The sequence below is a fragment of the Aphelocoma coerulescens genome, chromosome 10, assembly GCF_041296385.1.
Source record: "Aphelocoma coerulescens isolate FSJ_1873_10779 chromosome 10, UR_Acoe_1.0, whole genome shotgun sequence".
Classification (NCBI taxonomy): Eukaryota; Metazoa; Chordata; class Aves; order Passeriformes; family Corvidae; genus Aphelocoma; species Aphelocoma coerulescens.
In genome coordinates, this window is record NC_091024.1 from 10641632 (window position 1) to 10655198 (window position 13567).

General features: G+C 46.7%; 1 protein-coding gene across 1 annotated transcript in view; it reads right to left on the reverse strand.

Annotated features, from left to right (window-relative positions):
* Positions 1–13567, reverse strand: part of IGDCC3 (immunoglobulin superfamily DCC subclass member 3) — a 97335-nt gene that overhangs the window by 23186 nt on the left and 60582 nt on the right. The window contains exons 4-6 of the mRNA XM_069025228.1: positions 13209–13339; positions 8555–8692; positions 1486–1644 (exon numbers count right to left, since the gene is read on the reverse strand). Coding sequence (XP_068881329.1) covers positions 1486–1644; positions 8555–8692; positions 13209–13339 — 428 coding nt within the window. The remainder of the gene's footprint in view (positions 1–1485; positions 1645–8554; positions 8693–13208; positions 13340–13567) is intronic.

Here is a 13567-nt window from a genome sequence, read left to right on the forward strand (position 1 = left end):
GTGAACTCCAGCACTAGACCAGCTCTTCGAGAGCTGATGTTCAAATCTCCAAAAAGACTAAGAACTGCCAATCTGTAGCAATAAAAAGTTGTGCTACCTTTCACCCTATCATTCAGTTGCTAACAGGAGCAGTCAACTGTATTCAATGGCTGTATTTTTACAACTTCATAGATTTTCCAAGTAATTTGTTTTGGGTCTGCCTCCCTGCCTCCTGGACATCAGCTTGGCACTTGGGCTTAGGAGACCTCTCCTACATGCACCATGTTCAGAGCTGTCCTGCAGCAGCTCTAAAGGGTTTGTATCAGTACAGAGAGGTTGCTCTTCGTGCCGGGATTGATGTTTCTTAATAAGGGGATTCATAGCTGTGCCAGTTGGGAAGTCCCCTCATTGCACTGCTCACCCAGAAATTCAAGAGCAAAAGAAACAGCAAGTTTTCACCTTGTCTCATGTTTGATCAGGACCTGGGGCTCAGAAGGCACAGGCAGCCCTTTCCACAGCCTTTCTACATTGCTCCTCCATGGCTGGTCAGATCACCACCAGCGACTCCTGGGATCTGTCAGGTGACATCAGGGCTGGAGCTGGGTGAGCATCAGGGCTGGAGCAGGGCACTTTCCCCATCAGCAGCACGAAAGGTTCAATTAGCGGCTCCGGCAGGAGGTGTGTAATTTTAGATTCAGGATATCATCAGTCAATAGTTAATGAGTGAACTGATGAGAGCGTGAGATGCTTTAAGTGGACTAGCTTGAAGAGGAGGTGAGTGCCTGTAATCAGGGGCGAATTGCTGCCATTCAGAGTATGCTGCCAGCTGGGTTTGCCTTCACAAATACTTGCCTGGCTCCCCTCACCATGGAGACTGGTCACACGGAGCATGTGGAAAGGATTTGTGTGCTTTCCCTAGTGCTGATCTCTGCTTTGGGCTGAACTGCCCTTTACAAGTAGCATTTCAGGACAGTTGCTGCAGGAAGAGGAACAACCTGCATCCTATGGGCATGGTGCCCAAAGGGTGCTTCACTCAGGTCATGGCAATGGGCTCAGACAGTGTCAATTGCTACAGGAAACAATCTCACAGACTTTTAGGAAATGGTTTTAGACTTACTGGTGCCATTTCAGTTGGAGAACAATACTCTGTGAGTGGTATCCACTGCTGGATATCACTGCCAGAGTTGTACCTATCATTCAGAGGTGTCCACGGGACAAATTTGGCTGATTAATTCAGGCTTTCTGCTGAGATGTACAAGTATGATAACAAGTAACAACCACTGTCTGGTAAGACAAAGAAATGCCTGTGATGGGGTGGGAAATCATTGCAGGCCATGCAGCTGAAGCCTCAGCTGAATGATACCCGGTTGTGACTCACCTGCGTGGGACACAGACACACACCCACTAGGGAAACCACGTGTCCAGAGAAGAAGTGCTTTGTTTGGTACCACCAGAGATGAAGTCAGCACCTGTCCAACCCAAGCCCTCAGGGTCCCAGGGGCTCACCTTGCACGACGAGGCTGCCCTGCGCCGTGCGGCGCACCCGCGTGCCGGGTTTGTTGGCGGCGCACACGTAGATGCCAGAATGCTGCACCGTGAGGTCTGAGATCATGAGGTTTCCTGTGCCCAGCACCTGTATCCCCTCCACACCAATCGGGCGGCCATCTGAAAGAAGGAGAGAAGGACAAGAGTCACATGCTGGACTTCTGCATGAGGTTCTCCAGGCCACAGCCCTCAGTGAAGTCCAATCTAAGTACTTATGGAATGGTGCCAGGTTCTGCTACTGGCATTTGAAAAGTGAAGTCAATGGGATTTAGCTGATGCTCTTATCAGAACTGCCTTCTGCAGAAGGCCAGATCCTTATTTACATGTTTGCCCAAAATCATTCTTTGTGCTGCTTAAAAACCCAAAGTACCACCACAGGAAATGTGAAAGCTTTCAACCACATGTTCAGATTAAGACGAAGCACCCAGAACACAGTTCAACAGAGGGGTTAAACCAAGATAAATCATCTCAGCTTCTCTGAGCCATTGCCTGGGTTCTTGCATTAGAATGAGCAAGGATCCAATCAGCTCAATAGCCTATTTCCAACAGAGAGGCTTCAAGAAGAAGTTCAGCCAACCTACTGCAGTGTTTCCCTGATGCACTTTCCCAGCCACCAGCAATTTATGACCTGTAGATTACCTGACCCAGAAGTTATACCACTTTACCTGATAACCCTTGATGGATTTTGTGGCTTCAGAAAATAAGAGAATACTTGATTTTTGATTCCTTAGCCCTTGAACACACACTAGCTCAGGGCCAAGGGTTAGGGTTGGTCAGTCTCTGAGCTGGTGGTTAGATCTCAGTTATTCTGGCTTGGAAGGGCAACTGAAAAGAGCTGCCCCCATCCTGAGTGCTGGATATGAGGCATGTGAAATAGTTCAGTATAAGGGAATTCACTTCTTCCCTGGTTTCTCTGGAAAATTCCCAGCCAGCTCTAATTACAATGTGTTTCATTAGTATCAGGCTATTGCTTTCTACTGTTTCATTGATCTGTGTTTTAAGACACTGTCTGACAAAGGCAGCTCTAAATCAGGCCTAGCACATGTCAGGGTGTCTGAGCAGAGGGGCAAGGCAGGGGAGGAGTTTTACTGGAGGAGCAGTTAAAGGGAGCATGCTTTCAATCAGACAGGAATCATGAATTCAGTTCTCTCAAGTTTGCTCATGGAGGAGTTTAAAGAACCTACAGAAACCAGAGAAACAAGAAGCAGCCCTGGTGATGTCCCCACTTGACCATCCCATGAGACTTCCATACTCATGTGCTCCACTACAGTAGAAGAGGCCTGATCTTGTGCTCCAAAGTCTGTGCCATAATCTTGCCACAAGCTTCATGGTCCAACACAGACAGCATGCAGGGCTGGCTAAAAGTTACCCAGCAATTACATGCTTTAGATGTAATGTCGTGCTTTGCATAATAAAAAATATTAGAGAGTTTGGGTCATTCATAACCAGCAGGTTTGGGAATAGACTGGGAAAACCCCTGCTCCTCCATGGACTGCAGGTGGATCTCTGCTTACCTGTGGAACTCCATGGGCTGCAGAGGCACAGCTGCCCCACCACAGGCTGCACCCTAGCCTGCAGGGGAATCTCTGCTCTGGTGCTGGGAGCAGTTCCTGCCCCTCCTTCTGCACTGACCTTGGGGTCTGCAGGGCTGTTCCTCTCACATGTTCCCACTCGCTCTGCAGCTGCAATTTGCTCTTGTGCAGTAACTTTTTTCCCTTCTTAAATCTGTTACCCCAGAGGTGCTACCACCATTGCTGATAGGCTTGGCCTTGGGCAGCGGTGGGTCCATCTTGAAGCCAGCTGGAATTGGCTCCACTGGATATGAAGAAGCTCCCAGCAAATCCTCATTAAAGCCATCCCTGTAGCCCCCACACTACCAAAACCTTGTCATGCAAGCCCAATACAACCATAGGAGTGAGGGATCCCATTTCAGATTCTGGGCAGCATCCCTCTAGTAAACATCGGCAAAGCATGGACTGAGAGCTACAAAAGCACTTCCAAAACCTATCTCCTGCCATGCTCTTCATATATTGTTTTTCAGGAAATTTTGAAGCTTGAAGGTTTCCTTGCTTCATTAGACAGGAAATGCCAGACCTCTTCATTATTTGCATTGCAAGGAAAAATGCTCAGGTCTTTTAGAGAGAGAAAAACAATGTCATTAAATGATCACACTGCTGGCCAAGCCACCGCCACAGTAAATGGCTCAACCATAAAAAGGACAGTAAAACATGACCTGTCCCACATTTAATGAGCAATAACAAGGAACCATTCCTTCCAAACAGCATTTGAACTGAAGTGTAAAGAGGTCTGAATTAGATCCAAATTGAACTTGATTTCATCTTTTAAATTAGACCTTTCAGAAGTCTGTATTTACAACAGGCATAAAAATCAAATCTCTCTCTTGAGGGAGGGATGGGACCAGTGAAAGATGCAAAGTGGTCATACCTGGATCCTTCATCACATCACTGCCTTGAGAAATACCACAGAAATGTGACTTGAATGTCAGCAGTTTTACTGTATTATTTATAACGTGCTCCATCATTTAAGCATGCAAAGACTCAGCCTGCAGCAGGTGCTCCCCCCCAAGTCCAAATACCAGCATCAATATGCCCTCAGTTATCTCTCCAACCCCAGCTATTAGAGGTGTAGTGGTCTGAAAAAACAGCACCTGTCCACACATCTTTCATTTCCCGGGAGAACACAGCCCTTCAAGCTCAGAAACCTCAGTGGATCTGCCATTTGGGTCAGCATGGCCATCCCTAGCAGCCAGCAAAGATCACTGTGCCGGATCATCCCAGACACCTCTCACCTCAACTCCTCCCCTTCAAAAAGCACTGAAAAGGGCTTCTACAGAAACATCTCTACTTTCCCAGTCTGTTCCATCCTTCTCACTCTACTGTGCCTCGCTCAGCCTGAGCCGTCCTGCAGTCAGCTAGAAGGTCTTCAGCTAATATCTAGTCCAGCTTAGTAACACTGACAACACATATAAATAATACAGAGTGTTTACACAGGAAATTCCATGCATCCTGAAAGCTCTGCACTTTGCAGAACTGCTGTGCTGAGGGACTGATGTCTCACACCTGCTTTGCAAAGGTTGCTATTTATTTTAACCCTGTTTTCTTTACACGGAGACCTGAAGAATGGTTTGGACCAAGCAATCCAAACCCTGTAAAAATCCACCTTCCTGGCATCACTTGCCACCACTAAGTCATCTCTTCACATGGAGATCTGAAAGACTGCAAAAGCCAACACTTGCTCAGTTCCCAAAGCTCTCAGGACCCAGGCAGGCTTGAAACCACTGCTCATTTAACATGACCTTCTACTTCTTTTAAAGAAGTCAAAAAGCAGAAAATTTGAGGGCTGGCTGAAAAAAAGCCAGTCTGGAGGGAAATGTCTTTCGATCTTCAATTGATGAGGACAAAAGGGGGAGGCTCAGCTGTTGTGAAGAGCAGACAGACCTCTAATTAATAAAGGAGACCATTCTCCAAATGGGGAGATGCCCCCAAAAGATGCTCTGGCTATAGACAAGTAGAGAGTTCACTGAATCATAGGATGGTTGGGGCTGGAAGGGACCATAAAGATCATCTCATTCCAATCCCTTCCATGGGCAGGGACATCTTCCACTAGACCAGGTTGCTCCAAGCTCCATCCAACCTGGCCTTTGACACTTCCAGGGATGGGGCAGCCACAGCTTCTCTGGGCAACCTGTGCCAGGGCCTCACCGCCCTCACAGAGAAGAATTTCTTCCTAATATTCAATCTAAATCTACCCTCTTTCAGCTTAAAGCCATTCCCCCTTGTCCCATCACTGCACACCCATGCAAAAAATCCCCCTCCAGCCTTCCTTTAGGCCCCTTTAGATACCTCCAGGTTTCCTGTTGGGGTGAAGTCTGGATGAAAGACGCCTGCGGTTTGGGAGCCACATTATTTATTTTTCCAAGGTGTATGTGATGCTTTCTGGAGCCCATTCTCTGCCTGCTAACCGAGTGATTGGCACACTAGCACCAATTACAGAGCCCCCTTAAAACGTGCCAGGCGATATGAATATGCAACAACAGGAACGCCTTTCTTTTATAAGTAGCAAGTAGAAAGAAAGTAACAACTTTCTAATGTTGATCATTTAGGTCTTTTGTGAATTCTTTGTATTGTGTCATAGTAGCCTTCCACTTTTTAGACACATGGGTCTCCTGCTCCTGCGGACACTGGGCACTGTGGATTAGCATATTTAGAGTACATTGCAACAGTTGACTATTCAGTATGTGAAGTGGTGAAATTTACTCTATTATTTCTAAACACTTACAGGAACGGTGCTCTTGTCAACCAGTCAGCCATCTATTGCAAGCTTCTGTGTCCAATAAGTTACCAATTAATTGGCTCCTACAATTGTTGTATAGTTTACTTCTTGAATGGCTCCCTCTTTAGTAATTTCCTTCCCATTGTGCGGCCCTTTCTGACAACTTCTGTATAACGCTATCAGATAATCACTGTCCTTTCTTTCTCGCCTCACTTTTCTGTATCTCTCTAAATAGTTTATTATTCTGCTTTGGTACCTTTTATGGAGGCCAGCTCAGTGGCCTGTCAGTTAAAGAGTAAGGATACATTAAAATCGTCATTCATTCAAAAGGCTTTGCAGTAAGTGCCCAGGATATTAATTTGTGCACACATACAGGTCCAAGCCTGAAGTGCATAGCTCTGAAAGGAAAATCCCTATCTTCCCTGAACAAACCCTTAATGATTTTACATCTCTCTCAGAGCCTGCTCTCTAATGAATGTTGACATTTCATGCACGGCGAGACACAGGAATTCTGTTTGTGGTCAGGGGCTACAACATATTCCCAAAGAAATTAAATTCAAAATTGATTGTGTGACACGCAGAAAATTGTCCCAGAATCCGAATTATTTCCTTTAAGCAAAAAATAGCTGCCTTTCCCACTGAAAACAGGCCAGGTTTTAGCAAAGCCAAAGCAAGAAGTGCAAATGGTGTTTATAGCTTGATTTCCCCTGTACCAGAAAGCTGTGAAAGCAAAATTGTTCTTTTGCTTCTTTTTGACAGAAGAAATGCCACAATGTCAAAACTGTGAGCAAAGGGGTTCAGAAAGGGTTTCCAAAAAGGCAACGTGCCCTGTGCAAAGCCCCAGCACAACAGCAACGCCACAGCTCTTCCTTACTTCTACCAGGCAAGAAAGATGCTCACACAGAATTGACTTTTTTTGCTTAAATTAAGCCATTCCTATTGCTAAATCACCTGCATCTCTAAGACTTTGTGGCCATGGATTTTTTTATTTCTGCAAATGGATTAAAAGTGTTTTTTTTCCTAAGTTGAGTGAATTAACTGGTTATCTAAGCTAAACTGGCTCTGTAGGAAGAACTTCATGAAGAAGACCTTTACATGGGAGGAAGCCAGAGATGACAGATACTCCAAGGACCTCCCTGTCCACCATAAACCCCTCTCCCTCTTTGTGATCACAGAGACAAGGACACATGAAAGCACTTCTGAAATGGCTACAAAGACATGACAAACTCTCCAAGTCATCAGAGAGCCCGTGCACCACGTCACTGTCAGGATCACTGTCATAATAAACAAGACCTTGTGATGCTTTGGACAGGAAACACTCCTGCTGAAGGAGAGGGAAAATAACAGGATCTGTTTCCCCTTCAGTAGCTCTGATTCTGCTGCTGTGCTGCAAAGCAGCGTGGAGAGGGTATTTATTTTTGGTGGAAGGCAATGCTGAGCTCAGACCATCCAGACAAACATCACACACTGCTATTACATCTTCATTATTGCACTGTTCTATAGAGACAAGTGTTTTGAAGAAGGTAATAAGCACTTATAATTAAGGCAATTATAAAGTAGTTTATTATAGTTGAGCACTAACATAGAGCTGCCTTGTGTCCAAGAGAACCAAACCAGTGATACAGAGTATCTGGGGAATTTTTAAAACAGCATCAATCTGATGGTTATTGCTCTGGAGGCAAAAATGCCAGTTAGTGGCATACACAGGCTGATTTTACAAGCCACCAGAGGATGCAAGGAGGGAAAACATGGAAAAAATGTGCAACTGATATTGGATGCAAGTCCTGATTCCCTGGCAGGCAGCTCTGGAGCAGGAAGTCACCCTGCCCATGAGCTGACCCTGACCCTTGGAGAGCCATGGGGGTATAGTCCCACATCCAGCACAGCACCATGAGACAGGATTATCCCTGTTCATGCTTCACAGCCACTTTGAGAGACACTGGGAGATGAGCATCCCAAAAATGATGTGACCTCGAGGACTGCAAGATCTTGGGAAATCCTAACTCAACCCAACCCCACTGTGTGCACAGGCAGAGTTACAAACTCTGGGAGATAAAACAAAATCCATCAGCTCTTCACTCAGCACAGGTTTCTGTAGGGCAATGGGAGTGCTGCTCTGAGCAAAACAGTTTCTAAGCTATCATCACAAAGTTAGAATCTAAAATAAACCATAGAGAAACACAGCCTTTTGCTCTTCCTCACTTGCATGATGCCATCAGACACTATCTCTGGTTTCCATGCTGATTTAAAAACATATCACGGATCCCAGCAGCAAGCATTTGTTTTTTCAGGGCTTCAGACACACTACTTTAAACACCCTCCCCCCCTTAAAATTGTTTTAAAACTCCCTGAACAGGCAGCAAATTTCTTTCAAGTCTGTTTTTATGTGAAAGATGTGTTTGTGTATGATTTTGCTTTCTCTAGGCCAACAGTGGTGATGTTTTTGATGCAGCAGAAGAAGATGCTGTCACTTGAGAAAAGATAAAATTATCACCTTTCATGAAACATCTACAGGTTTAACCAACCCACTTCTCTAACAGTTGAAAACAGAATCTTGGCAGAGAGAAAAAACAAAGTGTAGACATGAGGATAAAAAGCACTTCAAGCCTACAATTAGCTTCTGTGGGAAGGGAGAAGATGAATCAGTTGTTGTATAAAATAGTCAGTGGCACCTACCTATTTCCTACCTGATGGCTATGGAGAGGAGGAAGAAATCCCAGTGACCCCCAGGGCTTACCTAGGCGGCTCCAGGAGACGATGGGCCGGGGGTTGCCGGTGGCAATGCACTCCAGCACTGCTGTCTGGTGCACAGTCAGCGTCAGGTTCTCTGGGCCCACGAGAATCATGGGGTCCTTGTACACGGTGGAGTGGGAGCCTGCAAAGACAGCACATTTGTCAGAAGGCATCTGATTCCCTCTTGTTTAAAGGGAACATCGAGGACTTCAGGCATCCTCTAAGTACATCTCTTCTAAGTACGTATCCTCTTTCATCAGGAACTGTAGTGACAGGAGATGGAGTAATGAGTTCAGACTGGAAGAGGGGAAATCTAGGTTAGGTATTTGGAAGAAATTCTTCCCTGTTAGGGCAGTGAGGCCCTGGCACAGGTTGCCCAGAGAAGTCATGGATTCCATCCCTGGAAGTGTTTAAGGCCAGGCTGGACAGGACTCGGAGCAATCTGGTCTAGTGCAAGGTGTCCCTGTCCATGGCAGAGGGTGGAATGAGATGATCTTTAAGGGTCCTTCCAACCCAAACCATTCCAGGATTCTAAATGATGTGGCTGGTGTAATCCTCAATAAATCTGAGATGTACATGAAACAAAAGGAGCACAATGTTTGTGTGACAGTCACACTGAACATGTTTAGTGTGCATTGATTATTCCTGGGGAAAACCCCTGAACCAATGATCCAGCCACAAACAGCCCTGTTTACACTTGGATATCAGCAGCATAAAGAAGGAACTGCACTGTGAACTGCAAAGAGAAGATGTACATGGTATATAAGGAAAACACAACATGCAGGACAGCAGGAATGCAAATAAATGAGGGAGTTGCTTTATCTTTTAGCATCTCATGCCATATAGTAATTCATACAGTCCACAATGCCTAACTTTGTGAGCATCTTCTCTTGCTGCTGGTGTAATTTGCTCCAAATGCCCTGTCCTGGGACAAGGAGTGATGGAGGTAACGGTCCTGATTCCTGCTGAGGATCCTTCTGAGAGGAAACTCCTCTGGTGACTGCACCCCACAGGGTGGTCATTTTCCTACCATTTTCCTGCAGGGAGAGGATGCATCCCATTGCTCTGATTTAACTGTGACACATTTGCTGCTCATGAAACAACCACTAATCCTTTATTTGCACTATAGTAGCACCAAGTGGCAGCAACCAAGAATGAAACCCATCGTGCAAGATGGATGTACAGACCCATAACAGAACAAAATCCTGGCACAAGGACCCTGGACACCAGACAGGCACAAGAAAGGCAAAAGAAAACACATTTCACTAGACAGAACGAGAGCACGGGACAAAAGCATCATCCTGTGTTATGTACACCACAGCTGAACCCACATCTCCTGACTCCCTAAAAAGTGCCTTATCCCTGCTGTCCCTGCAGCCTTTACTCCTATTTGTTGAGAGCAGGAGAGGAGGAAACGCAAGAGATATTCTCAGTTCTCAGTAAACAGGAACAGTGAAAATCTCTGCATTAGTCTTTCTCCCTGTCTCTGATAAGAGCTGAGTTATACTCCAGAAATGCTGAGGTCAAGCAGTGTTTAAGAAATTCCATCCATCTTACAGCTGCTGGCAAGAAAAGCTCTGTACACCTGCAGAGAGAAATACTTGGGCTTGTCATCTGCCGCTGAGCAGGAGTGGGGCACAGGGAGGGCTGGGGAGCACAGCCCTGGCTGGGCTTTACCATAGGGACCATCCCACACTGACTCCTGTACATGGACTTCCCAATGTCCAAAAGGCTCATTAAAGAGAAGTGATCCACCAAAATCTATCTACAGGGGCTCTTCTCCAAGAAAAACAATTTCTTTCTGCACTTTTGAGTGTTATCCTTTCACAGCAGCTCAGGGGCTGGAATCAGGGCATAGCAGGGGGATTCCACAGTGGTCCAAGGGCAAGCACAGATCAGAGCAGCTTGTTTGTTAATTGTTCCTACGGGGGCCAAGCAGGGAGCAATAAAGTGACTCCGAGCTTGTGTGTAAATGGGCAAAATCCAAGAAAAATCACCGTGTCAGTGTGACTTAAGAGTAGACTTTCTCACTAAATGCATTTCACTGCAAGCCATAAAATGCAGATTTTTTGATGAGAACCAGAATGCACAATAAATTCATATGACCGGCTGGTTAACCCCAAGAGATCTGAAAAACAATACCTTCCCCTCAGTACCTCGGAGTGCCTTTAAAACCCATGTAGATTTATTGTTCTGAATCACAATACTAAATGTTCACGCTTAGAATAATATGGTGTTATCAGCGTATTATAAGGCGATTTCAATATTTCAAAACATGGAGAAATGAAATGAATTGTCCAAGGTCACCCAAGAATATCAGCAAATGGAAGCCAAGCTCAAAGCAGAATTTATAAAACACATTAGCTTGACAACAAAATATTTTAAAATCACATTCTTTGATTTCTACTCTGAGTCTTAAATAGACATTCAGGTTTTTGAGTGTGGATTCAGCTCCCTGAGTTTGGGCAAATGCTGTCCAACTCTGGAAGTGGCATTTCCACCACTGCTTACCTTCTCCTGCAAAGGCCAGGGAATGGTCCTGTAGCCTTGCTGTTGAGCCCACCACCCAAGGCAGTGACAGCTCCAGGGCCAGCAGGGACGGGGACACAGCAAGGACATGGACACAGCAAGGACACAGCAGTCAGATGCCAGCACAACACAAAGGGGCCAACCATGTCCCACCATCAAGAAGGAGGTTTCCTTCTTCAACCAGACCAGCCCTTTGATGCAGGGTCAGGAAGGAAGGAGTGACAAATCAAGGGACTCATGACAGGCCAGTGCTGCTGGAGCTCAACAGGGTTCAGGGCAGTGCAGGGATTTATTCTGAAAGGGGAAAAGGCTCTAATGATGCCCATGGTCCTCTGGGACTCCACCAGCAGCAGTCACAGTGAGGATGGGGAGGTCCCCAGTCCTGCCAGCAGTGACAGGCACTCCAGCAGGGATGGGAGGGTTGCCTGCCAGATCTTGATCAAAAGGACAGCAGCAGAGAGAGCTGCAGCTCGCACTGGGAAGGTGTCAGTGCAGAGAGGCAGGCAGCCCCTCGGGAGCAGCTCTGCTGAGCAGGCACTTGAAAATAATCAATCAGCAGGACTGGAAGACATCTCTGTGCTGCTCACTGCTGGCAGCCCCGCCACCACTGCCAGGGAGAGGAGGGAGAGCGCTGTGAGCCGGCTCCTTCACCCCCCACAGGCAGCCACCCTCCTCTTCCTCTCCCACGAGGCTGTGGCAGTGCCCTGCAGGGCACAGGCTTCCAGAGCCCATCCTCATCCTCTCCCTCCTCCCTCTCCAGGCAGGGCTTGGTTTGGAAACCTCAGGGAGGCAGACCTGGTGCTTATCTGTTGGTGAAGCAATGGCTGAAGCTGTTGCCCTGCAGGGAAAAGTGGGAGCCCTCCCACCACCATGAAGAGCAGAGAGATAATTCCCTTCACCCCTGACACAAGAGGAAGGGGATACAAAGATTTGCAAGAATTCTGCTTACCCCATCATGCCTAATGCAATGTGCACAGCAGCACTCTCGTTAGCTCAGTATTTACTGACACAACACCCACACCAGTGAAGCAATGCCCCGTGCACCTCTGTGGCTCACCACAGCCTCTGCTGCTGTGCCAAAGCCCAGGGTTCACATGCTAACACATACCTGCTGTCCAGTTCTAACAGATATTTGTCTGTTCTTAGCAAACACCACAGAGCATAAAGCTTTTCCATGGAGGTTTAACCCACAGCAATGAGTTTTCCATGCAAATGTCCAGTTCCAGCAGCTCTGCTGATGTGCAGGCACTGAAGCATGGTCCAAACCCTTCAACAAACACTTACACACGGTGCCCATATTCATCATCCGACTGCTTTAAGGAGGAGGAAAAACCACAAATGTTTCACAGACGGGAAACCTGGAAAATATCCATCTGCAATGTGGGATGGTCAGATGAGAACAACTAGCACTTTCTGCCCTGCGAGAAATAATAACTCAGGCCAGTAAACTGACACAAAGAACTTCACCACATTGATAATTTACTGTTCTTTTTTCCCTCCATGTGGCTACTGTTCATGTAGATGAAGCAAACAGATAAGTAACAGGCACCCAAAGCTCCGAGGTCTTTCAGAACCAGTTAACCTGCTTTCTTTCCCTCTCAGAGTTGATATACACAGCATCACTCTTCCCTCGGCTTCACCCCATTTCACACATGCTGCTTTTTTACGGTCAGCAGAGGCTAATCTGACACTTGGTACAGGTGTTAAGTCTCTGCTCCAGAACCACTGGCCAGGTAGTATTTTGGAGGGTGATGGGAAGCTGTGAGATGTGGCTGTATGCTGGAAAGCTTCCAGCTCCTGGGTACCAGCAATTATCACAGCGCAGGGGAAAGACCTTTGGCTGCATATAAGAAAGAGCTCAGAGAGAAACTTCCACCCAACCATCCCTGGGCAGACCTCCCTTGCCTCTTATCTCCAAAGATGCAATCTCCATTTCCACAGGGAACCTGGGATGTCCCCTACTGGAGGGGATCTGAACAAAGAACAATCCAGAACAAGGAAGGTGTTATGGCTGGACAGAGGAATGCCTCTCAGTGCTGTTAGCTTGAAGCTCTCTTAAACTGTCCCAGTCCAGAACAGCAGTATGAAGAAGACAGGGAGGCAGCCAGGACAGTGTAGCTGACACTAACCTGACACAGTGAGTCGGGCCTCCCGGCTGAACTTCACATTAGCAATATTGGTGGCAACACAGTGAAATATCCCACTGTCTTCTGCCCTTAGTCCCGTTATCTGGAGAACCCCCTTGGGAAGCAGTGTGTACCTGTGGGAAGAGAAAACAGAATCAAAAGCTTGCAAAGCAGGACATGATGTGACAGCAGGCTGCACACCCATCCAGGCAAGGCAGGCTGGCTCCCTGCACCCCAGTGCAGAGGTGCCAATACCACTAAGATGCCAATGCCCCTGCAGGCTGAGCCCACGCCTACCTCTGCATCAGTTCTTTTTTTTTTTTTTGGATACTTGAGCCTCTGGTCTTCTTTTACAGGGGGTA